Source organism: Saccoglossus kowalevskii, chromosome 6 (assembly GCF_978046115.1).
Source record: "Saccoglossus kowalevskii chromosome 6, keSacKowa6.1, whole genome shotgun sequence".
Lineage (NCBI taxonomy): Eukaryota > Metazoa > Hemichordata > Enteropneusta > Harrimaniidae > Saccoglossus > Saccoglossus kowalevskii.
This window is the reverse complement of record NC_140646.1, coordinates 34876918-34903772: the sequence shown is the minus strand read 5'-3', so window position 1 is coordinate 34903772 and position 26855 is coordinate 34876918. Positions and strand designations below refer to the sequence as shown.

At 35.6% G+C, this 26855-nt stretch overlaps 2 protein-coding genes across 3 annotated transcripts in view; one reads left to right on the top strand and one right to left on the bottom strand.

Moving 5' to 3' along the window:
- Positions 1-1020: 1020 nt before the first annotated feature.
- On the bottom strand, positions 1021-21394 carry LOC100375218 (splicing factor 3B subunit 3). Of its 2 annotated transcripts, XM_085500429.1 has the most exons (27): positions 21344-21394; positions 19168-19420; positions 18412-18488; positions 17682-17948; positions 17361-17502; positions 17050-17162; positions 16238-16300; positions 15665-15843; positions 15115-15280; positions 13687-13782; positions 13223-13295; positions 12556-12707; positions 12039-12143; positions 9787-9837; positions 9202-9357; positions 8376-8510; positions 8057-8179; positions 7687-7841; positions 7333-7507; positions 6865-7070; positions 6597-6750; positions 6300-6425; positions 5964-6176; positions 3484-3726; positions 3257-3361; positions 2473-2568; positions 1021-1973 (listed from the first exon to the last, which is right to left on the bottom strand). In XM_085500429.1, exons 2-27 carry the CDS (start codon positions 19391-19393, stop codon positions 1929-1931), a joined length of 3642 nt encoding a protein of 1213 aa, XP_085356555.1. In that variant the 5' UTR covers positions 19394-19420; positions 21344-21394; the 3' UTR covers positions 1021-1928. The 2 variants fall into 2 exon arrangements, with proteins under 2 accessions (XP_085356555.1, XP_085356556.1); XM_085500430.1 differs by lacking the exons at positions 1021-1973; positions 2473-2568; positions 3257-3361; positions 3484-3726 and adding an exon at positions 3753-3948.
- A 226-nt stretch (positions 21395-21620) lies between these two features.
- LOC100375074 (conserved oligomeric Golgi complex subunit 4-like) overlaps positions 21621-26855 on the top strand; it is a 41043-nt gene continuing 35808 nt past the window's right edge. Inside the window, exons 1-3 of the mRNA XM_085500435.1 lie at positions 21621-21726; positions 23483-23565; positions 26451-26565. Coding sequence (XP_085356561.1) covers positions 21622-21726; positions 23483-23565; positions 26451-26565 — 303 coding nt within the window. The 5' untranslated portion in view covers position 21621. The remainder of the gene's footprint in view (positions 21727-23482; positions 23566-26450; positions 26566-26855) is intronic.

The following is a 26855-nucleotide window of genomic DNA, read 5'->3' as shown; positions in this document are numbered from 1 at the left end:
ACACTACAAGTTCCTCATCAGACACCACAAATACACGTTTTGGAAGATTAACTCTAAAATCTATACAGGCCAACTATATATATAGTTTGATAGTGATTTGCTGATTATTGATGTTATCACGCCCACAAGAAAGTTTAGGACAATGAACGACAGTCATTTTGCTACTACTATGACTTTTCATTCACTTCATTACGGGCAAGCCAAAAATCATTTTTTGGCTATTGCCATGGTAATGGTAGGACAGACTAAAAAAACACAAGTAACTTTAGGCACACACTCAAGCAACTTAGTATGAGGTATGTCTGTGATTTTGACTAAGATTTGTACGAGGATACATTTTGCGCAAAGCCATAACTAAAAATCAACAGAACAGAACTATTTTTAAATTAAATATTTCCACCTCTGGAGCGCATGTGTGACCTTCCGTCAAGTTATTGCCCAACCAAATCACAGAAAAGTTATTAACTGAAGACACACACATAAAGTGATAAGGGTAATCTTAGCAGAGTGGAACAGATCAACAAATGACAGGGGGCACAGAACAACAAATTCTTTTCATGGCAGTACATCTGAAGGCCAAGTGGTACCAAAATTGTAGCCAGACATTGCAAGATCAATACTGCAAATTTGCAAAGTTCACACCTTGCAATGAGTTTCAATGAATATTCATTTCGGTGGTCATGGTAACACTGTCAATCATGAAATTGAGGTAGTTGGTAAGTAAATACAATTTAAAAAGGAAGAAAACGCTGTTTGCAATGTCGGCAAAAATCAGACTGTTTCAGACTATCAAGACTGGCAGAAATTTGCCAGCACCTTATCACACATTATGCCAACAAATAAACCCTGTCATGGATGGTTATCACTGACGTTCCTGCAATTTGATTGGTATCAACAAAAAATTGTCAGGGAAATGAAAAACTACATCGTTCTGTCAGGCGTGTGGATTTGGAGCACCGCTGAGGGTGCAACCTTGTCAGGCTACCAACATTGCTACTTGTTTACAAAACACACTATCCATTATATAAAGTATGAAAATATTTTTTAATTAAAAATGTTTCTTTAATTTGACAATACATTATGTTTTTTTTCCTTATTTCATACAATAGCAAGTTCCCTGCTGACTCTTATTTTCAGTGTTCCTGGCACCCCCCTTCTATCCAAGGAGAAAGAATGGTTCCTCCATGGTTAACAGTAGTTTACACATCAGTAGACTGAACATAACAATTGTCACTATATACATTTCATGGCAGTGCTATACCATTTACTTAACAGAAAAAATACCATGGTTTACAAATCAACCTTTTGTTGTTGGAAAAATTCCATTTTATCATCTACAAGTAGTCAGGAACCTACTCATTAAAATGTCTTCACCTACATGTAGTCTGAAAGATGCAAAGCTATTCATCAAATTGTCCTCTGGTTTTGCCTTAATGATTTTAACAAAAACAAATGTTGGGAACAAACTTTTAACATAAGTAAACTCATCAACCTATTTTTTAAATATCAGATGACACTCGTACAAAAGAAAACAAAACACACTATGGATGAATAAAAGCTCCCGGAAAGATTATGTACACGTGTTAAATAAATGACATTGGTTAAAGAGTGCCAACAAACAAACCAAGATTTCAGGATGAATAGACTTCACAGTGCAATAAAAACACTTAATTGAATTTATACCATCAAATGGGAATTCAGAAACTTTCTAACAGTATAACTAGCATGAACCAATTGCAAGAAATACTAGCTGAAGACACTGCTCCGAAACAAAGTATGCTTTGCGATCTTGTCTTCAAGCCAATATTTTGAAAACCAATATTCAATTTTTACACAATGAATGCTTGCAGTCTAATTCAGCAACATTATTTGCAAAACAGGTCAACTTTTCTTCTTGTAGCACAAAATATTTCAGCAAATGGAGTCTTTTAGAAAGCATATCTTGTTCTTATATCTTCTAGCTTCTTGGAGACCTGATACAACGATAATAAAAATCAATTAGTAAATAAATGCATCATTTTTCCATTAAGGAAACAAAATGCAGCAATAATCATGCCTCCAATATCTCAATTTAGCCAAAACAGGTATATATGACAGTTGCAATCAAATTCATTAAAATGTTATTGCAATTTACAGAGAAATCAACAGTGAATCTCAAGAAATTATTATTCCAAGAAGCGAAACTGTATATGCCAAATTGTAGTTACTTCCATGATGTACCTCAGAGATTGATTCTCAGATGGACGAAAGATGTACATGAACAATTACAATATTTACAAGAGGATGTTGCAGACATAAGTGAGATGCATCATGGAGTACTGCTATGTGTGGGTAGGGAATCAAAGCTTCAGATTATTATACCATTATGTTTTCAAATTTACTATGACGACCATTAATATTAATGCATTAATTATTCAAATACAAAAACAGAATGCATCATGGTCCTATATTCTAGTTATTGAGAAAACTCACCTCGCTTGGATTTCTGTCCAATTCTTCCGCCACATTGCGTTGTTTGGTTGAATCCATAGAATTAAACTGCTCACAAAGATCACCATCAATGACATTCTAGGGAAACAAAAATGTACAAATGTGTTGGTGAATACATGCTGTGTGTCTGTGAATACACGCCGTGTGTCTGTGAATACACGCCGTGTGTCTGTGAATACACGCCGTGTGTCTGTGAATACACGCCGTGTGTCTGTGAATACACGCCGTGTGTCTGTGAATACACGCCGTGTGTCTGTGAATACACGCCGTGTGTCTGTGAATACACGCCGTGTGTCTGTGAATACACGCCGTGTGTCTGTGAATACACGCCGTGTGTCTGTGAATACACGCCGTGTGTCGGCGAATACACCCCGTGTGTCGGCGAATACACCCATGTGTCGGCGAATACACCCATGTGTCGGCGAATACACCCATGTGTCGGCGAATACACCCATGTGTCGGCGAATACACCCATGTGTCGGCGAATACACCCATGTGTCAGCGAATACACCCATGTGTCAGCGAATACACCCATGTGGCGGCGAATACACCCATGTGTCGGCGAATACACCCATGTGTCGGCGAATACACCCACGTGTCAGCGAATACACCCACGTGTCAGCAAATACACCCACGTGTCAGCGAATACACCCACGTGTCAGCGAATACACCCACGTGTCAGTGAATACACCCACGTGTCAGCGAATACACCCACGTGTCAGCGAATACACCCATGTAACAAGAATACATCATATGTGTCCCTTACCTTGACAGGAAAGAAATAAGATCTGAATGAGAGATGGTCTCTGCCACATAAGGGTGGATATTCTGATCTAATATGCATCTCTAAATGTTGAAAAAAATCATGGTCCTAACAAAAAAAAAGTAGCAATACGTGAGAACAATTTTATCATTGATCTTAACACTGATTTATTTTTGTCAATTAATAGCAATCAGCATGAACAAATTTCTAGTTATTTGTTGCAGTATTACCTCATGTGATGTAAATGGCACTAACATTCCTACACTGCCCGACAGCGTTGTGAAAACGAGAGATTCAGAACCACCTGGTATTAAAGTTGCCTTCTGTAATGAACATACAGTTTCACCAACATGGAAGTTAGCGACGATATCTGCTTTCTGTGATGCACCGTTTAACAACCCCCTATCCCATAAGGCTTTATTTCCTGTTGGATCCTCATCAACCTCGTCGTTAATACTTGGCGGTAATCGCACCTAATGGAGAAAATAAATGGTTTGTTTAACAGTTAGATTTATAATAAACAACTTTTTCTAAAGTCGACAATAGCTAGTGTACACATCTAAATTATTGAAAACAACAGTATTGTAATTCAACCACCTAATTTTGTCTGCAAAATAATTTTTTTGTTTTTCTTTTAGTTCAGCCTCTGTCCGTCCATCCTGTGCACTGTTCTGACACCACACCCCTCTTTTAACCTGAAAGAAACAGTAAAGTCTCCCCTGACAAGACGTTGACTGATGGATAAACCCAGGTGGGGTTAAACAGGTGTCATATGCCAAACACTTTCACTGTTTCGTGCAGCATGATTGACCAGGAATTAGACAAGAAAAAAAAGTTAAACCCTCTATCCCACATAACTACAGCCCATAGTATTTGTTTATGAACATCATCTCGCCTTACATGCATGCTTTTTTTTATTTGAATATAAACAAAATATGCTAATGAGTTGACAAAGTGGGAATGCATTTGAACAAAGACAAGTGCTTCAAACAGGTCAAACTGGTGTCATATGCAATGTTACAAGCCAAAATTACTGTGAAGTGAAAAAGTATTCACCAGTGTCTGAGCCAGTCACTGGCTTGCTATGTTTTGGATGGCTTGCCATGTACCGTTAAAGTCCTATTATAAACCGCGGTTTATATTACAATGTATCAATTTAAAAATTGGGATCGAAAGCTCAAATTCGGGGTGCGGTTTCTATTACGTACATATTCCAATCACTAAATGGGCGTGGTCATTTTTTGTCCACAACACATGCACAAAACAAACAATACACTGTACAATCACTTGAATAGGCGTCGGGAAGAGTGAAAGGCCTTATTTTGGTTCTAAAATAGGCGTTACGAAATGTTGAAAAATTAGTCAATCCAAAAAAATTTCCACATGATACAAAAAATAGTCAGTATTTTTAATGTAATATGCATTTATTTTTTTAATTTTCTTGGTAAGGAAAAGTATATTCTAACAGAAGTTTCAAATAAAAACACGAATGCACAGCTTAGTAGCAAATGATCACAGAACAGTAGCTCGATCCGGTCATGCTGCGGGTCACAAGTGAATAACTTACTTGTTTTCGAAGTGTTGATATTGGTGATTATTATTTAGTAGTGATTACAATAACGCACAAAAAATAAATTCGTTGAATTGTTATAAAATGCAAGTAAAATTCAACTTAGTTTCCCCGTAAGCGAATGATTTCAGTCACATGTAAACAGCCGATACGATATCCGCCATGTTTTTGAATGCTCACGTGACATATTATTGACTATTATCGCTAACCAATCAAAATGCTGGATGGTGCCCACGTGTCTAAATTACATAAGCTCATTACCAATAATGTAGTGCGATCTTTTGCCTTTGATTTCCATGGGAAAACGGCATGATTTTTTTTTTAAATCAAGAAATTATTTGTTTTCGAAAGATAAATTATTCTTCAATGCTCAGTTTAACACTTTTACGGTGATAAAAGCTCATTGTCTAAAACTTACGAAACACAGACGTATTCAGAAAGAGTATTGACAGAGGTCGCCGCCGGAACAAAAGCAGTTTCATTGCCTGTCTGACATCTTATCACCGCTGAACAATAAATAGGTGTGAATATTTTTAGGCATGTTGTCGAAACAAATGAATAGGATTAGGAACAATGCCGTTTTGGAACAGCTGGTTGAAACAATGAAGTCAGTCATGGTCTTGTTGAATTGGGGGTGCGGTTAGTAATAGGTACTTTTCAAGTTTTCAATTTTTGTTAAGAACTCTTTAACCTCGAAGCCGGAATTGGGGGTGCGGTTACTATTACGTATGCGGTTTATATTAGGACTTTAACGGTAGATGTTAGACGTGACGCTTCAAATAAATTGAAGTAGCAAAAATAACATTTTCAGGGCCACAGAAATCTAGCAAAATGAGATAAACAGTACCATAATAGTAAAGGAGAAGGATTGAGCGAGTGCGTGCATGTGAATTTGTTTTATTGCAAATTACAAGTTTACAAAACACTACAAGCTCTGTTGGTGGTAACATGCAGTACTGTCATCTGTTTAATTTTCTTCTTGAAATTGGTGTTTCATTTTTGTTACTAATCCTGCAGTTCAGTTACTAGAATTATACCCCTATAATACAACAACTCAAAAAATATTTTTTTTTCAAGTTTGAATTAATAGAGGGATTACGATATTTTCTTATGAACCCTCTGGCTTTTACCCCAACTTACCACAGAGATATTTCCAAATTTATCGGCCGCAGCCATGGTGTCATGATCGAGTGTGCAGGAAGCTGTGATGTATCTTGGATTGGTATCGTCAGCAAAAACAATCATCTGATTTTCCTGATGTTTATATCGTATATAATGAAAACTTTCTTGGACATCGCTGACTATGATTCGACTACCCATAACGCTGATATTTACGATAAAACTTGGAATGTGCTACAATATAAACAGAACGGTTGACAATCTCAATGTCTTGATTCAGTATATACTGGATGTGGTTTTGCTTAATGTCAGTATTGACAGACAATTCTCAGTCTGGTATGGTGATAATGCACTTACTTTGTTTTCACATTTCCGGAGAAGTTTCTTCTTTCCGATATCATACAATCTCAGTAGCTTGCCAACGCCAATGAGAACTCTTCCTTGGAATGGACATATTGCTGATGGCACATCATCAACCAAAGTCTAAAACGACAGAAAGTTACAAATATAATGCAAGCCATACTGGCAGCACCAACAACTTGTCAACCGAACATGTGACATACTTGATAAGATACAAGCTGATTTCTCAGAAGAAAATGTTTTACAGACAAAATACACTTATGGCTATGATGGCAACTTCAGACTGTCCCTTACCTTGTGTAATAATTTTAATTCACCATTTTCTAGTAGTTGGTATGTGTGGATAAATCCTTCGGTGCAATGTCTGGGGTTTAGAGTCATATCTTTGGCAACACCCACTAACACAAAGGTATCATCACCACGGTTACTGAACTTACAAATTGCAACACTGTAACAAATGTGAGAGACGCATGTATGTTATGTACCAGCAATGGATAGTTTAAAACATTTCAGTCACTTTATCACAATATTAGTCACTTAATCAGACAGACTGGTTACTCACCTAAAGGCAGCCTCATTCTGCTCCAACTGTTCCATGTGTAACGTTTTCCCCGACACTGGTTCTAGTACCCTTATAACTGATGCCCACATGCCGGACCCTGCTTTTGGAGCACCAAATACATCTTCTGGTAGGCTTTCATTCATGAAAGTGGCAGCCATTTCAGCTGCCAATTCCTGCTCTTCCTCTCCTGCAGCATCTACCATTTCCTACACATGAGAGATAAATTGGCACACTCAATCCATATTGCTGTAGTTAATGTGCAACCTGGATTAGTGTTGCTGTTAATTATGGACAACATTATGCAGGCCTATTTTGTGAAAGATGACATTGGTGCTTAACAGGTCAGCAACAAATTCTGCAGAGGGAAACTCACAAAAATACAGAAGCATATATTTCATGTTCAATATCATTGTACAAATATACACACAATCCAGCCAGCTTGCAACTCAACAAAATCTAAAGTTTTACCTCTGCCATCTGCTGTTTTCTCTGTAGCTTTGTAGCCTCTGTGTAAGCATTGTGGTCAGTTTCAATCAAAACAAGCATGTTGCTTTCATGATGGACTGCAAACTTTCTTGGCGTGTATTTTAATGGTAATGAGACTTGATTGAAAACAGCTCCTAACTTCTCCAATGCCAAAATTCTGAAATTAAACAGTAACGTATAAACTTCATGATTTTTTAACACTTGTAAACACTAGTCATTCAGGAACAATGAACGGTTTACACAGTAATGAACCCAAGGCAGACAAACCATGGTGAACACTTGCATAAAGTGTTACTATCATATATACAGATGTTTGAGTGAAAAAAAGTTCATTACCTCAAAGTGTTCGTTGAGATAGCTACTACGCCTTCTGGACACTGTTCGGACGCAAAACTAGATGCATATTCCAAGGTTTCATACGACAATGGTGTGAGATGGAATCGTGACTGATACCAGTAACTTAACCAAGATCTACTGGACATTGCCAACACCTAAAAACAAATGATAAGTGACTTAAAACTGTGCAAATAAAAAGAATCTTTAACTTTGAGGGATGACAACGATGTATTTTGTTATACTTGTACAAAGCTGTACTGTCACGTGGTATGCACACACACAATCATCTTCCTGGTAGACTAAAACTGATAAACAAAACAAAAGATAAAAGAATATCCCGAAAGTCTTAAATTGAATATTCTGTACTTACAGCTTCACTGCCTTGCATTTTAACTCGAAATAGTTTGACTGGTCTTGATCCTAGGTATCTGGTACGTGTATCTGAGAGGTCTCCAGTTACCGGATCCAATACAGTACGTAGCAGTACGCCGTTCTACAAATCAAATGCATTGTTATTGTCGAATGTGCATTGTTACATTAAACGAACAATGCATTCATGGTACAGCATGGAATGTATCACAAACACAACAAGAACGACATTATCAACATTGGTAAAACTTCATTGCATATTTTCAATAAATTTAAATGAGCTCAACAAAGTGACTATTGCCGTTTAAATCCTGACATACCTGTAGTCCAATGTTAAGGTAGAGAAGCATTCCAGCTCCTTCACCAATAGTACTTTCACCAATGCTAGTTTCTATGATACACAGTGCTTCTGCCAATGCAGGCAACGCCTGCATACTCAGTGGCTGTAAGCAATCCTACAAGAAATACAAAGAAAAATTAAGCTAAAACTGTGTACATAAGTGGGTGTAGGTTTGTCGTCAGTTTGATTTTAACACAAGATGTTGTTTAATTTGATATTCACAATCATGTGATGATTGCCATGCTGTAAAAACTCATCTATGGTAAGCATTGTTGGGTAATTTTGTACAGCAAAAACGGCCAACAAAAACAGAAGAAAATACAATTCAGTTTCGACATGTACATGTACTTTGTAAAGAAACAAGTCATTGACACATTTCCTGTTGGTATAATTTATGATATCCCAAAGGAAAGGCAGAAATCATTCCTGCCATGTAGGAAAAAAGATAATTTCATAAAACATGAGGTAGGTTATGCATCAAATGACTGACAATGAGTTTAGTAAGGCGTGTGCTAATTTAATTCATCAAGTTTGAATTGAACTGACAGTTTGGGAGACGAGATGTATTGGCTTGTTATTGATTTTAGGACTAAAACGACCACGAGATGGCCAAAGGTCAACGAAACAAAACAACAAATCTACAAGTGTATCTCAAATCTAACCAGACATGTGAGAGAAATGACAAAGTACACATTTCAGAACATGTCTGACAAGGAATAGTCATTGTAATTGGACAAAGGTTTCAATAAAACTTTCACAAGAATTCTCAGTCGAATTCGTGAGAGGTCAGAGTTGAAATAACTTACTGATGGATCCAAGGATATGATTCTAACTGTATTATCGGCTAATCCCACAGCCAAAAACCGTGACCTCTGTTCACCAGCCGGTACGCTTGCGAGACTCATACACTGTACATCGGCAGACATTTCTTTACGTTCAGTATATTCATTCAATTGACCAGTCTGGGAAAACAGAATGAAAATATTGTTAGCAGGAACAGAAACCATTACAACACATTTGCATCTGAGAACAACACTATTAAAGCCATATTTTTTTTATTAATTTAAATGCCTTCATCAGATATTGTTAGCATGTTCATGTGTGTTTTTTGCATCCTTTTTTCATGACTGGCCAAAAAAGTTGTGTAACGTTATCAGAGCCACACATATTTGACCTTAGCATTCTTTCTAACAAAAGCAACATGTGCAGTTTCTGCCCAAGTAATGTAATGTGAAAAACAGGACCCTCTGATGTTTTTTTCATCCAATTCATGCTTTATAGGCAACAAAGCCCATCAACTGCAAGAAGTGATATGGACATGTTACATTGAGAGAACCTCTATTCACACAACTCCAAAATAAAATGTAACAGTAAAATATATCTATACTTACAGGATCCATTTCAAAGTAAACCAACTCTCCACCAGTCAGGGCAATAACAACCTGTTAAGAGTAACATTTCTGGTTAGTATTTTCCAGCAATTCTCGCTAATCAACGTAGGACACCCATAGTTAATAAGACACATTGGTAACATAGTTGAACTCTGGTGACCTTGCCCTTTGTTATATAATATAATTCCCTTTATCATAGTTTGTTTCAATATAAATATGCATTGTCATAATTAATTTTGAATACAAACAAGTTTTGGGGTTGAACCAACAGTGGGGAATCAGTCTACCGAATGTCCTTAAAAGATGTAAATATCTTACAAAAACATTGGTGCCTTATTTGTTTAATTATTTTAAGGGACATAATTTCCAGCTTTCTTCAAAGTAATTCAGATATTTTAGTATAAAAACAAATGTCTCATTGAAAAAAAAAGTGCTGCATTTAGATGTGAATAGATTCATAAAACATGCAAGATAACAGAAAATTTTAGCTGGCTTTAGTCCAAGTATTTTGTACAGGTGTCTGTCAAAAATTAATGCCTCATTGTGTGACTACTGTATTATATGAAAAGTAAAAAAAACACTCTTTATGAATAGCTATCATGTTGCAAGCTCTGCTTTGTATGCAAATCAACTTAAATAGTTGGTGTCCAGTGGAGGGAGAAGTCAACAGTACTGTTGCCTCCTGAGAATCTACATCTTCAAACACTGCAATCTTTGAAGTGCGTTTTTAAACTAGTATTATAAAAACTCTATCATTCTGTTCTAATAGCTGAAACATATTCCTGTGAGTTTTCATTTGTCGAATGAACTGTTTGTCAAATACAGAATATGGTACATATATTTTAGAATAATTTTCTTTTTAAAATGTGGATGAAATGTTTTGCTTTTAATGTATTTTTTATGTATTGTTTTTGATTTGATAACTTTGAACTAAACAGTTTTTCTATTAGCTTCAGATCTTGATCAAAGTTAGGCACCCAGTTCATAGGAGTGCTTATATTGATTTTCTGACATCTTGTTTTCTGTAAAGATTTTATTGGTAGGTTTGCAAATGTGTATCAGACTGTGCAATCTCTCCATGAGTTGGTTTTGAAACCCAGTATGGGATTCTGAGATACATTACCAAGGATATTATTACAAGATAAATCATTTGCTTCATTGAACACATACAACAATGCATATTTCCACTGAGATCAGTGACCTTTGATGTGTATCACCAGTGATCAGTCAAGTAGAAACAGTCAAAATATTTTATCAGATTTTCTCAATTTTTGCATGATATTTTCATACAGGACATCTGTTTTTCAAACTCAGGGAAGACTTTATACTGATGAATAAGGTGACCAAGTTTGATAAAGTTTGGAATAGAATTAGTAAAGTTATTAGGCACAAAATAACAATTATTAACGAGGATGACAACAACAACAACAACGACGACGATGACAACGCCGGACAAAATTTTTCCCTTAATATACCTTTCCCTTCCATTTTTGATGGTACGGGCAAGGTAATAAAACCCGAAAAATAAATTATTCATATAATTTAGTCGTCATGTTATGTTATATATTCAGTCAGAAACACAAACTGGTACTGTATTTGCTCAATTAGAAGCGTATCTCTTAATTAGGCGTAACCAACGACTGCATTTATTGTATGACAGAGTTCGTTAAGGTTCCCCCACCTCTAACCCTAACCACTCCAGCCCTCCCAAATGTAATTGTATAAGCCCCTCGAGATAACTATAGATGTTCTGAGGGGTATACAATTAAAATGGAGGGGGGCAGTTAGAATTAGAGTTACGAGTGTGGGGCCCTATAGAACTATAACCATTTCGACCTGACACACCTTTACACGAGGTGTATATGCTACTTTTCAATGCAAATTGTTAATTTTAACACATTGCCTAACAACCACCCCCCCTCCCCTCCCCAAAATCAAACTTAGTACGACTGTGAATGCTTCCAGCTGGCAATGTTGTTAGATCAAGAATTTTACATTGACAATAAATCATCAAGCCACACAAAGCAGTCTGGGTTCAACAAGTGCACTCAGTCATGGAGGGATCAGATTAAATCAAAAATCATATAATTTCATCTGAAACACGGATAATATGAATCATCATTTCCAACATAAGCTGAGTCCACCACCCAAAGGTTCCTGCTGGTATGTGTGTATGGGCCTGCCACTCAAAATCAAACATGCTGTGACTACCAAAGTCTAGCAAGACTCTTTCACTCTGGTATAATACCAACCTGTCTTTGATTCACAGCACATTTCACAATACTTTTCTTTCCAGGTGTTCTCCATTCATTCACACGCTTGTCAGCACGAATGTGTCGAATGCCTTCTGGGTAGATCTAAAACAGTAACAGATAAATGACAGGGTCAAAATAAAGATAGTTTTTCTCACTGGGCATATTTAAGTGTCAGGAAATGTGATAATTAGGAACATTATACAAATAGAAAACTCTGATAAAATTTCAATTTACTACATTTAAAGCTGATTGAGAGAGCACAGAGTAGAGGATCAGTTGTCTTTATTAATCAGTAATCAGTTGAAACACGGAATGACAACTCATCATTTCCTCTAACCAGATCTGTAATCTGAAACAAGATGCCTATTGTAATCGACTACTTGTGATGAAGATTCTGGGTAGTGTTCTGAGGATAGGAACAATACACAGAACCATTATAATAAACAGTTTCCCAAATGTAATACCATGTAATCCTTAGAATGCACTTTCATACATAAATGAAGGAGTCACATACCTGAAGGAGAGCATCTTCACCGATAAGAGAACATGACAGAGTGGGTGTGGTTCCTAGGAAACCAGAATCTGTTACTTCCTCCACAGTCTCACCAATGGACAGTACAAGGGTGGCATTCACGAAGGATACAATAATATAGGCATCAAATTCATCTGTCATGAACAAAAAACAAATTTCAAACTACAAAAACTGTTCTCATTATCTATTCTTTACATTATTGGAACTATTTGGCAAAAGACATTGTAAATTTTATTGGTTCTCTATTTACAGAGAAGTAGTCAGTTTCTCTCTCTTTTACAAAGGAAGTCACAGTTTCTCACTTTTCAAAGTTTCTCTTTTACGCAGAGAATCAAAGCCTCACATGTGATTCAATAATCAAAACGGGAACAAATCAGCTGTGACAAAAGACAGATTTGGAGCACAACTCAGGGTTAGACAGTTTTTATCAATTGAATATATATATATATATACATATTAGTTAATCTGGTGACAGTCACATAAATACAAATTGCTCATAAGGATCAGATTTATTATAATGATAATCACATAATTTCATATGAAACACGGATAATGAATCATCATATCAATATTATGAGCTGGGAGGCCGGGATGTGTTAAACAGACCACTAACACATTGAACTGATAAAACAGAATCAAACATACACACCTTCAATCGTTTTTCGGACAGTCCAGACAGCATTAGGGTTACCAGGCAGTTCAGACACAGCCATCTCAGATACCTAGAAGAAACAAAAAGTACTTGAACGTCTTGTATATTGAATTCAATGGAGAGTATCCACCATGCAATTATGCATTCTGAATATTTTACTACTGTAAAATCTGTATTAGGGGCCGTGGCTTCTATTAAAATCGTACAATGCAACAGAGGGGATGCAGCTTCTATTAGAGCATCTACACATATGAGAAATGATGAATTTTTGATTCTCAATTGTTCAACAAGAATGGGTGCGACTTCTATTAGGGATGCGGCTTCTAATACAGATTTTACGGTACTCCATGTACAATTTGCTTGCCTAAGGAAGGTTTACTACACTACATGGTATATCAAGTCAGCATGCAGTTGGTGCTACTGAACCAATCCTTGATTACAAACAACTACTGTTCTCTCACCTCAAGACCGTGTCTGAGAATCCTGATGGACGATCTCGAACCACGTCCACATGCCGAATATAACTGAGGAGTGTCTTCATTGGCTAAATCTGCAATCTGATTTAAGAAGAAAAAAATCACTTAGAACTCGTACTCTGTTGCATGTAATTCACTTACGTTCGGAAGAATGCACAATACACTAAGTCACTATACAATATACTGTAAAACATGTCTTTTTCACGAGCATGACTTTTTAGCAGGAGAACTGATTCGCTAATTCAAGATGTTGCTACTGACTTTATTATAAATTCAAAATGGCCAAGGCTTGGGGATCTGTATGCAGTAATCCGGAACATAAAAATCTGGGGCGCTTCCTAATTACACTTGACAGTTTTTCTTTGTTTTTATGGAGGTGATAACTGCCCAAAAGTACTGTGAAAACAGGAAATCAACAATGACGAGAGATTCGCTAAATCAACATTTCGCTATTACGTCATTTTACCACAATTCACTAAAATTGCATGTTGCTATTTCAACATGTTTTACAGTACATCAGCAAATAAGTGGGTGTGTCTACTTTCTCATTTGTCATCTAAAAAAGTTTTATTTTATACAAGCGAGTAAAACCCACTGTTAACAATTCAATCACTTGAAAACCCTTAATTTAAAATTACTGTTTAACACATCTTTCCATCTAGCATGTTACCTTTAAGCTAATTTGTAATTTCCCTAATTCAATATATAGCTAACAGAAAATATATTCCTATAAGATTGTTGACCAGTTCAGCTAAATAAGATTCCATTAAGTCATGCATTGAATCAATTCACTCCAATGGCATGTAGCTATTGTTGTTTTACAGTACTTCAGCTACTTTCAAAAACAATATATTTTTGAATTCAAATTAATGAAATGATAATCAGGATGAAACAATCATCGTCAAACACACAACCACTTAGGGACGACGTCAAAAGATCGATGTCGGATAAAAAAACTTATTTTTTTATCCGACATGGGAGTGGGGGGGTTTGACCTCAAAAAGTTTCCATCTTACAAAAACAATTTTATTTTTTAATGAAGTCAAAAAAATCTTGGAGTATTTGTAGTTCTATCCAATCATGGACAGAAATAACCGAAAAGGAAAAAAAACACAGAAAAATTGTTCGATTCAAGTGTAAATCTGTGCGTCAAATGAGGTGCATTTGTAAACTCTTTTTACACCCACTTGACAACCAACTGCTATGCAATACTACTGTCAGATTATCAATTTGTATTTAATGGTGAATGTAGTCTGACGCCATGACCAATATTTATCAATTAAGTTTCAGTGGGGGGTAGGGGGGTTTGGAAAAAAACTAAAGGAGTTAAGTTTTTTATCCGACATCGATCTTTTGACGTCGTCCCTTAGTGGCACTGATACACAAATTTTAAAACAATAATTGGATACTCACTTGACAAGACAATATTGGAGATAAACTTTCCATTTCATCTACTAAGACAAGATTTTTCAGAGTTCGTGGTGCGAAAAAAAATGTGTCGCCTTCCTCCAGCGGCATGGCACTACTGAATTCAGGCTCTTCGTCATCGTCACCTAAATGGGCGATCTGATACAGAAAACTATAAAGAAAGAAAAGCAGGATAAGATGAGACTGTGAGATTCAAAAAATGTCCACGCACCAACTAAACACAAGACCATTGTTTGCAGCAGCAAAGCCAGAATCTCCCAAGTGCCAAGAAAGAAGCACCTCAAAGTCACATTCTGGTATTTTCTGGGGATATTTTTTCAATGATTAAATGTTCATTTAACTGCATTTTCTCGAGGGAGAATTGAGAGACTCTCAATGAAAATTTATTCCGTGCGACTTTATCACAAAAGCCTCCACCCTCGGTAAAATTAAGGGTTCTGTAAGCAAAATTTATGGCAACACTCATAGGTAAAGCAAACACATAACTATATAACATTTCATTAATGGATGATCACACAAATACACATTTACTTACTGGTTTCCAAACTCTGCAGCCAGAAATAGAAATCCAGTTTTCAAGACGGACAGAGTATTTGCTACTGGCACAGTATCAAAGTACTTCATACGTATTTCAGTTACCATATCTTCGTCTGTTTCCAGGGTGATCTTGAAAATATCACCTTGTTCTGTTTGTGCCAGGAAAAAAAACATGGACTGCAAAAGAAAATGTGTTAAAACGTGACTTGTTTAAATTACCATTTACTAAATAATGCTTTTGAAATAAATACATTAAAGGTTGATTTGGAACAAATAAAACATCCTACGAAAACGTGGTACACTTTACGGACACCAAAAATTGCAGAAAAAAAGTGTGCGAGGCACATTGACAAATAGCAAAACTTTATATTGGGGGCTTTAGTTGACAACAGTTGTGATAATCACCCCGATCTAAGGAATTTTGTTTTAACTTTAGTTTAACACGTTGCCAGCTGAAAGCCAGCACAGAAGCAGATATGAATGGTATATAAAGATGTCAGTAGGAAATGTATTAAATACAAATATCATGTTGAGTTTACTACATCTATTTACCAAGGATTGCACAACTTACCTTGGTCTTGTGAGCAGCACTGCATACAAATATCATGCCACGTTCAGGATCATCAAGATCATTCTTTAAAACAAACAAGAATGCATCTCTTAGTATTCAATGCTATCTGCCATCCAAGGCAAAAAGGAAAACTGGTGATAGTGGGTCGGGGTGGGGGTTGGGTCGGGGTGGGGGTGGCTGTACGGGTTAAATACTACTTTGAAATGAATCACCTTACACATTGTATGATTTGAACACAGCGAGAGGTGACGCTAGCCTCGCTGACAACAAGAGATGACGCTAGCCTCGCTGACAACAAATGGTCCAAACAGTAGGTGTTCTGAGTTTTATTTCCATCTAAATAATTATGTCACCATAAATATGATCATTTTGACATGACTTTGTACCTCCATAAAAATAAAGGGATTAAATAAATGTGATTGACATCTATAGAGGATCTGTTGCTTTGTTACTGCTTGGTATTTCTGCTTTATTCCAACAATTGTCACCAATCTCTTTTACAAAAACTATCATCACCTAGCAGCGCTAATCACAAGAAATTAATAAAACTTAATATTTATGGCTGAAAAAGTCAATAATTATGTTAACTTTTAGCAATTTCTGCTTGATGTAACCTTTTTTTAAAAAACATTTTTGCAGCACACAAGGCAAAATACAGGGCAATGCACATGTAATGAACATGAACAGTACACACATATTTCCACTCAACAGGAAAACCTGCCTAAAGGTTATTTACACAAAATGAGTGGATGGCATTATTGAGTGCATTGCATTCAAAGTAATATGAAAACTAAAATGTAATCAGGTCTTACTCTTCTCCTTGGAATTGGCATCCTGATATCTGGTTGATCTCCAAAATTTTTATAAGTGATGTAATTTTCAGAGCAGATCAGAACACCACTTGGTCCTTCTGTACCTCCGGGAACTGGAAAAAAACAAAACACAACCAATTTAAGGCAAACGTGTACCAAACTACCAAGACAGAACGTTCCAATTCTTTAATCCCCTTTTCTTCTTTAAATGCACAGAGACTATTCAAATTTCAAACCAGAATTCAGAATACCTATTTATAACTGGAATAACTTTTCTTTGTCATAGATTACAATAATTACAGTACTCTTACCTGCAATGAGGAAGTTTCCATGTTCTTCTACAGGTTCACTGTATTTCCTGACGACATGATTCAATCCTAAGTCTAACTCATAAAATGTTAACATTTGTTGTGTGTGTTGTACAGCCTCTCCTGTTGGGTCACTGTCTGCTTCCTATCATGGATACAAAGTAACAGAGACAGTCAGTGGTAGTAAAATTTAATACTTTAATACCAATATGGCCACCAATGGTTTTCAATAATCAGCAGAAATATTACCATATTTAAATCAGTCGATGACAATTACCACATGCACGAAATGAACAAAACCAGAATCCAATGAAAAAGACTCACCTCATAATCCACCTCCAGACAGGCAAAACATGGATTTTCAAATCCAACATCCACTCCAACAATATGATAACAAAACGTGTTTGACTTGTGAGCTTCCAAGGGAGACGAGATAGTCAACCTGGCTTGAGCATCTCTGTTCAAAATATACACAAGTTTTTGTTTTTCAATTGCTCCAATCATCACTGCACGACCCTTGGGATCTACTGCAAGAAACTGCCCTGGTACAATACGACGACATCCACTCTTGCCAAATGTCTCTTGATGAATCTGTTAGAATTAGAAATTTTCAATATGGATTGTTAAAACTGGTAATCAAAATTTTAACTAACACATTCACTAAACTGGCAGTGTTTACTGTTATACTGTAAAATACTTTATTTTCACTTGGAATTGATTTTCGCTGAAGGGATGATTCAGTGAAAATAAAATCCAGCGAATACATCTTTTTTTTTTAACTATATTTTACATAGAACTCGTCAAAAATCGGTGAAAATAAATGCCATACAAAACACCTAAAAAGTCTTTTTAGCGAAAATGAATTCCAGCTAAAATAAAGTTTTTTACAGTAGTCAATGACATTCAATCCCTTATCTGGCCTCCTGTCACAGGGAACGTGAGCTGGGTTTCGACCTACACGGGACAGGTTAGTTTTACCCTACTCAACAGTAGGAGCTAAACTAACTTGTCTCATGACAGTCTAAGGGCCAATGATAATCAACCCCTGACTTACCTTTTCAAAGCAGTTTTTGGAGGGGAGGTACTCAAAGATCACAATCCTACCAGAATCGGAGCCAACGATGATGTAATCTACAAACAAACAAATGTATAATTAGCACTGATGATTTCTTTGCAAATTGAACAAAACATACAAGTTTTATGACGAGGCATTATAGTAACACTGACTGGAAGATTATAACAGCATAGAGTTGGTCATGGTTAATAGTACATAGCTATGTCAGATCTTAAATGCAACTATAGTATCAGTATTGACTAGATAACCTGAAATCCTGTCATGCAATGCGGCTTCAAATTCTACTCTGAACTACTACCTTAAAATACATAATTTCGGTTGCATTCTAATTTCTAAGTCAAACTCTATTTTGACGCATTTTTAACATTAAAACTACTGCCATTTGGCCATCCTGAATTGGATCATCATACCTGTGCCTATGTGTGACATGATGTATGTGTATAGTTTGTATTAGATCACTCAAGGTATGTTATATATAGAACAGAAACAGAATTCATTATAACTTAATTTTGAATCTAATCTGCAAAACAAAATGAATGCATCAAGCTCCAAGTGAGGGAGTTGTCACTTGCACATGCAGCATGTCGTTGTTTACAAACAAGCGTCTCCCTATGAGCCTTTGCGTTTTTAGCGTGTGATGTTATCGTCTGCGATATAGGTGTGGACAAAAGAATGAAATTTTTAGACTTTGACCAAATGGGAACTAACACAGAAATCATTTTAAAAATCATGTACCTTTTGTTCCACCAGTTAATCGAAACGCAACCAGCGACCTCACTACACCAAATATTTCTTGTGTCAGTAGAGTGTAGATTTTTCCAGTATTTGAATCCGGCCGCAGAACCTCCAGGATTTTACCACGCGAGATAACCAACTCCTGTTGTTTGGTGCCGCTAAAGTTGCCATGTATGACATGCGTGATGCCTGTTGCACGCTGCAACGTCAGTGCATACAGGAACATGGTGAACTGGCGTACCTAGAGTCAATTCTATGGGAGAAAAAAAGAAGATAATATACTATATAATACCAATATCAAAACAGACTTTAGAATCTGCTCACTTTGTTGGCAAAGGTACCATTTTTAATTTAAATAGTTTAGATCTATTGTTAAGACACTGATGTAGAATGTGGGTGCATAATTATCTTAATTACGTGATTATGATAATTAGGTTTATCAAGTAAAAACTAAAGAATTTATTACCACATGTGAAATTTGTAAAAATTGCATCACATCAGATCCAACAGAAATATAATCATGTCACGCAGAAACTTAGGCCAAATAAAACAATTTGGCATTTCCAGTAATGATCAAAAAAAAATACTGAGTAGGCAGATAATATTTTATTAAATATATAATGGCAGTTGAGTGTAATAAAGAAGTTAATCTCCATAATAATCTCTGCACTATATAATAAAAATCTGAGTGGACCAAGCAAGCAGATTGACATTTAAACATAATGGTTGACTATCACAAAACAAGCCAATATCTCAGGATATTGGTGGTTTCACAAAATATTTCTTGAATTATTAAGAATTATACTAGCACTTCTGTTAGTTTCAGACATCGGCTGAAACATGTTGCGACACAAAGCTGTATATTTGCGAGATCTCATTTCAAATTCTCCCAAACTCAAGTTCTCTGTGCACAAAAATTTGTTTCACCCATGTCTAGTGATGATTCTTTATGGATTGTGAAACAGTAACTGTTTCCAATTACTCCAAAATTGGTAATTCTATTACCAATGCATCCCCCTTCCAAATATAACTATACCTCTTAATTACAATACCGTGAACTAACTAATGAACACTCAACAATGTTTTGAATACGCACTCGCAAACTACGACTTCTGCCTTAGAAGCTGAAAGAGGATAAACAGGATATTAAATTTGTGACCCTTATTAATATCAGATTCATTAGATTTGTGTAGTAATTTACATTTGTTTCACACCTAAGGCTTGGATCAAATAAAAATTACTAAACTGACATTTAATAAATCTGAAGTCGAGGGTCACTCATGAAATATCCTCATATATTTCATTTATTTGATTTTGCATACAGAATGTGGTAATCATCTTCAATATGAGCAGTGTTACGATAATTACACTCTACTATCATTCATCCCAGTCAGCAAAGTACGCACTTTCATCCAAAACAGAGACTACAGTTATCTTCAAATTAGAAAAATCCACCAGATTGAGAGACAAATGTAGGTCTTATTCTAGAGCATTAATACCAGACAATCAGCCAACTGTATGTTCATTTTGAGGGTTGGTTTATCAATAAGAATGACAAGTTGATTATATTACTGAACCATGTATAGAAGATCATTACCAATAATATTTTCACATCATTAATAAATTAACTAGACAAGTAGCATGGGTTATCTCAAAAGGGGCATATTATAATTAGGTGGACGGCCGTATAAAGGGCTAGGTTTAAAGTATGGGGTAGGGGGATACAGAAGGAAGCCCATCCTAATCTCCATTTCGGGGGAAATTAGGCTCACATAAGCGAGTCTTTCTTTATTAAATATTAACAAAATCCTTGTACTAACTATTGCAAGCTAACCGATGTCGATGCTACATTACATCAAACTGTACTTAAGAACTAACATGTCAATGATTTTAAATCTAAAGCTTATCCTATAACGCCGTGAATATCCAGTCACAATGAATGACGAGATCGCACAGCTCTGACTGAGGCAGAGTCCAAACGTTTTGTGTACGTCCGGGTTGTAAACAACGGTACACGTGAGTAGAAACAACTGTTTTTCGCGTACAAGCGTTACTCATATTCCACAAATCTTAATATTAACAATAACATGAGTATATGAGAAAGGTTATCTAGATCAATCGAAATTAATTTAAAACAGGATGATCTGGGATTTTGAGGATATGAATCGCCACTGACCTTACGCTATTTTCCTCATCAATTCGATAATGGCGGATTATTTGAGACTCCTTAGCCGTACAAACTTTGTTAGTTTGGGTAAACATTTTGTCTCGCAAATATATTATTGAACCCGATGACCCTACAAGTAACACATTTTGTTTCACCACTCTCAGAGCATAAAAAAACATTAAATATTAATAATTTTCGGCATTATTGTTCCGTGGAGTGCTTAAAAATATGAGAATGTTATTTTAGCTCCACGATTTGAGCAAAGTTAGGGAAGCTTAATAGAGGCAATGGTTGTCAAAATGGCTTCCGCCACGTCTGCTTGGGAAGACGTGGACAATTTAACGGATCTAGACGATATACAGAAAGCACTGGACAGGCTAGCGTTGGATGAGGTGAGAATTTAATCATGACCGAATACATTGTTCGAATTTTCTTCCAAACACAGTATGCATGATGAATGGTGTCGATGCACTTAGTGCAGTGCATGTTGGTGTACACATCCGTCTTCATCTTCAGATTTTTTGATGAATTATAATTTAATCTAACACTGGTGATATAATACACTGGTGACAATTAAAACTACCGGTATGGACGGTTGAAAACATCAACATGCAGTGAAAAAAAATGTGAATAATTCCCTACATTAAAAATAATAATATAGAGACACTTGATTCACGTACACGCAGCTGACACACCATCGTTGCAGAGTGTCAATCAGTTACTAACACACACAGTGATAAACTAGTCTTTACGATGATAGTAGTTTCACTTTGAATTATAGAGGGACAGTTTTATGTTCATGTACAAAGTACTGTCATCATTGAATTTTCACAAGAAGTTGCAAGACCAGTTAACACCATAGTAAATATTTTGGTGCGTGGTGACATCAAATCATATTTTTTCAGTGAAACTCAATGTTGTCAAAACTTTGTATGTGTTACATCCTACACCAATAAAATCAGTAAATAGTTAAGGAATAAAATGGCAGACAGGCATCTATAGGCAAGCAGAAAGCAAAATCAGACGACTGTTCCGAAGTCCCATTGGGGTTAATCACAATTATGAAAATAAGATACTACCAATAAACACACAGACTACTGCAGAATGAGTTGATTTATAGATGTTTAATGTTGCAGGGTGACTCAGTGAATGTTTTTGTTGACGAATTGGTCAAACCTGCAAAATTTGTGCAGGTGTCAAATATTTCAGAAAAAAAAACCCTCACCATCCCATTTTTAAAAAAAAAATGTTTGTGAGGCCTTAAATTCACTGACTTAAAAAAACAATATACTCTAGGGTTAGCTTTGATTATTCACTGGATTATAATTTGGTGTACAGTGCATTAATCACAAATTTAAACCAAGTAAATAATTAAGCACTATACAGTAACAATTAATTGAAAATTTCGCTAGGCCGTATCAGTCATTCCTTTGACTACTAGCTCCAATATACCATGGGAATAAAATTCTGCATTCTGTCATGTAAAATATAACTGTTGCTCCATAGTATTTACTTTACAGATTTTGGTACTCTTTTCGGATTATTCATTGATGTGATTTATGGTTAATTTATAAATATTTAAATAACATTTAAAAATGTGGCATTTAAAAAATGTTCGACCAATCATAGCAACTGTGATTTTGACCTTAGCATCATCCAATCAGCAATTGGCCCAGTGCATAAAGGCTGATACATTAGAGTTACTAATAGCGAAATCACAACCTATCATTTACATTTGAATCTACCTTTATAAATAAATGAGAGTAATGTAAAATAAATAAATACAAAACAAGTTTTGATTATTCTATCACATCAGATCCATGACCTTTGTGGTTTATTTGTGACCACACACTATTTGGATTTTATGGATGATGATTGCTGATTCTTTCAATCAATTGCATCTTCCAAGATTTAAAAATTGTTTTTTATAAAAATTGATAAGTTTATATAAATGTAGGCTTTATAATGTTCCAGATTCATGAAAAGTACAATATTGTTATACTCATTTGAAATTCATAAATATTTTATAAAAAAATAGTGTATTGTATTCTTGAAATAGTGTATTGCAAACTTGTCTTACTGTATTGTGAGAGAATCACATATATTATGATGAATTTATTAAATGTTTTTATTCAATCCATATTTTAGGGTGTCATAACAGAAGAATTAGATGATTTATTGGAGAATCAGTCGTCACTAGACGGTAAAATGAGTACTTTATACAGAATGGCGTAAGTACACGTGTATGCTCTAATCTCTCAGCAAATTTACTGATTGAATTAAAATTACGATGTGAAACATACGATTGACCACACATGAACACACTAGTGGCATTCACATTACATATCTTGGCATGTGCTGAGAGTCAGGACCGAGTGGCCACATGCCAAAACGTGTATTAAGCAGTCAGCAAGTACCAAAATAACTTGATTTTGGTCCCAAACAAAAATTAACATGACGTTTTTCTACTGAAATCAATGCCAAAAGATTGCATTGTTGATAAATCACTTCCATGTTGTGTAGCTATTACACAATGCAGATTTCTGATAACAGAGATTGTTTTTGCATTAAGTGTTTGCATGAGACCGAAAGGCCTTTGAGCCTTTCACTCTCATCTGATGCCTAAAATGATTCCTAAATTTGAATATTTACAGTACCCCTAATAGCTTTGTTAAGGCATTTACTTAAACGCTATATAGCACAGGCAAATGTGGAAATGTGTTCTCAGCAATGCACTTCAAATGAAAATTTAAACATGTCTAAAAAAGTTTTATATTTTATTTAAAATTTAATGAAATTATCTGTCTACATATTGTAGTATATTTAAGTTCACTGACTGACTGACAATTGAAAATCAATTTGTTTTGAATCAAGCAAGCTGCTACACTTCCATTGTTGTCTCATTGTGTGTGTGTGTGGGAGGGGGGGTACAACTTCATTATCTGTCTGCCTTAGACCTTTATCTTGAAATGCAATAAGGTACTATTCACCAACTATTACTGACCATTGCCATTTTATAAGGAAAATTTTATTGAGTGTCTGACTTGGTTACATATAAAATATGTCTCTGACTTGATTGTCTAAGTAGTCAATCCCTGATATTTGGTTACCTGGGGAATCTGTCCCTTCATTACCTCAGGATTCCTGACTTGATTACTTAAGGTGTCTATATTCTGACTTATGGAGTTACATTATGCAGTTTGTCTACTTGCAGAATTTATCCTTTACTTACTACGGTACATACCTAGAGAATTGTACTCCTGGCCACCGTCGCTCAGGGACGGTGTCCTGGCCTTATTTGTTGTTACCGAGGGAATCTTCCTCTAAATTGGATGTCTGTTCTTTAGCTTGATAACCATGGGAGTTTATCTCTGCTTTGATAACCCATGGAGGTAATTATTTCCTCCATAGATAACCCAAGAGAGTATATTCATACCCGATTTGTTTTTGTGAATATAAACATTGATACTCCAGCTCCAGATTTAAAAAAAAATATTACCTTCAGGGTATAACCACACTAATCAAAACATAACACCATGTGGTGTATGCTAATACCATTGTATGGGCTGTATAAGTAAAAAGGTATTAGTCGTGTTCTGTAATACCTCTACTTGGCTTCCACTAATCCTTTGCCAGTTGCCCATGGCGAATTTCATTTAGATTACAACGTTTAGACTACAACAGATTATGTCATTCTTGGCAAGCATAAATTATTCTGAAAAAATGGTCGTCATTTAAAACTATGTCAGCAAGAAATATTGCATAAGTGTATTTTAGAGTACCATAGTTAAATTTGCTATATGAATCTAAAAAAACAATTGTAATATAGCTGTGTATGTTTATTACATCTAATTTTTAGCTCCGCTGTCGACTTTGTCGAGCAGAGCTTATCATATGAGTGATTGTCCGTCGTCGTCCGTGTCAATGTTTTACTTTTCAGACTTCTTGAAAACTACAAGCCTGAATGCTTTGATACTTGGTGTATATGTACCTTGGGGAGACCTCTCTTAGATTTGTTCATTTCATGATGATATCTATAATTCTCTAATTTTGGTGAATATTTTTGTCATTTTTGGTAAAAAGTGATATTTTCGACTTCTTGTTGAAAACCGCAAGTCCAATTGCTTTGATATTACATATATGGGTACTACATGTGGACCTTTCTCAGATTTGTTCATTTTGTAATGATATCTTTAATTCTCTAATTTTGGTGAATATTTTTGTCATTTTTGGTAATAAGTGATAATTTTGACTTCTTGTTAAAAACCTCAAGTCCAATTGCTTTGATAATACATATATAGGTACTACATGTGGTTCTAACTTAGATTTGTTCATTTAATGATGTTATCTTCAATTCTCTAATTTTAGTGAATATTTTTGTAATTTTTGGTAAAAAGTGATATTTTCCACTTCTTGTTAAAAACTGCAAGTCTGATTGCTTTGATACTATACATATTGTTCATTTTTTAATGATATCTTCTGTTCTTCAATTGAAATGTGCATTGCTAACAGCGGAGCTATTTCAGCAGACAGGCTGCTTGTTATTGTATCTTTGCATCTTTTTACACAAATGCATTGAAACTTGATACATGGTTGCTGTTTGTGTGTCTGATAATAGCTTCAAAATAATGAGCAGGTTCGAGTTAATGAGCATGCCATAATTAACTGTTTCACAATATATTAATTTACATAGTTAGCAATTAATTATGCCTTGGGAGCACATTCAGTCTATGTCTGGTTCATAATGCTTCTTCCTTAGTGCAAAGTGGTAAGACAAACCGGTAATTGCCACACAAAACAATGTAGTATTTGCCCCTTAGGCTGCCGCTCTGTTCCAATGAACGCACATGTATTGCCAGTAACCTTAAATCTTGAAATCACGATTTCCATATTGCTTATTTTAAATATCTTTGTCTAAATATCCCTAGCATATTGGTACAACAATTCTCTGTTAATTCTAATACGTAGAACATTGTGTGGTGGAGTACTCATGTCACCTGGATAGATTCACTGCCCCTGAAATTGTAGCAAAATATTTTATGTCAGTGAGATAATAAATTTATTATTATGAACTTCAGTTAATATTTCTGTATCTTACATTTTTGCGTTATGACAGACCAAACCTTCAGCTGGTTCACACAGATGCCAAACAGTTGGATAGTATGATATCCTTCACTTGTAATCTAGCAGAGAATGTCAGTAGTAAAGTCAGACAGCTCGATCTTGCCAAGGTAGGTATTTAATTAACCAACAATGTAAACGTTTCAGCCAATGAGTAGGCTCTATTCATGACCACTGAAGGTCACACTTCCTGGCACTTTCAGTGATAATTTCTATTTTTGTTATACTTCAATTTTAAGCTGTTGTTTTGGGGGAGGGATAATGGATACTAGTAATGTTGGTGAAACCGCATGTTATGTAAGTCGTATATAAATAAAAATCGTGAAATACACAACCTGTTTTTGATTTTGTGAGTTTGTAAATAGAAGGTCAATGTATCGGTATATGTATTCTATCAATA

Excerpts from the sequence above, each read along its gene's own strand:
- LOC100375218 (XM_085500429.1), bottom strand. The coding sequence starts at position 19,393 with ATGTTCCTGTATGCACTGACGTTGCAGCGTGCAACAGGCATCACGCAT. Across the intron at positions 13,296-13,686 it reads TTCTCAGACACGGTCTTGAG|GTATCTGAGATGGCTGTGTC; the intron begins GTGAGAGAACAG and ends TGTTTCTTCTAG. Across the intron at positions 6,177-6,299 it reads TCCGGAAATGTGAAAACAAA|CACATTCCAAGTTTTATCGT; the intron begins GTAAGTGCATTA and ends TTTATATTGTAG.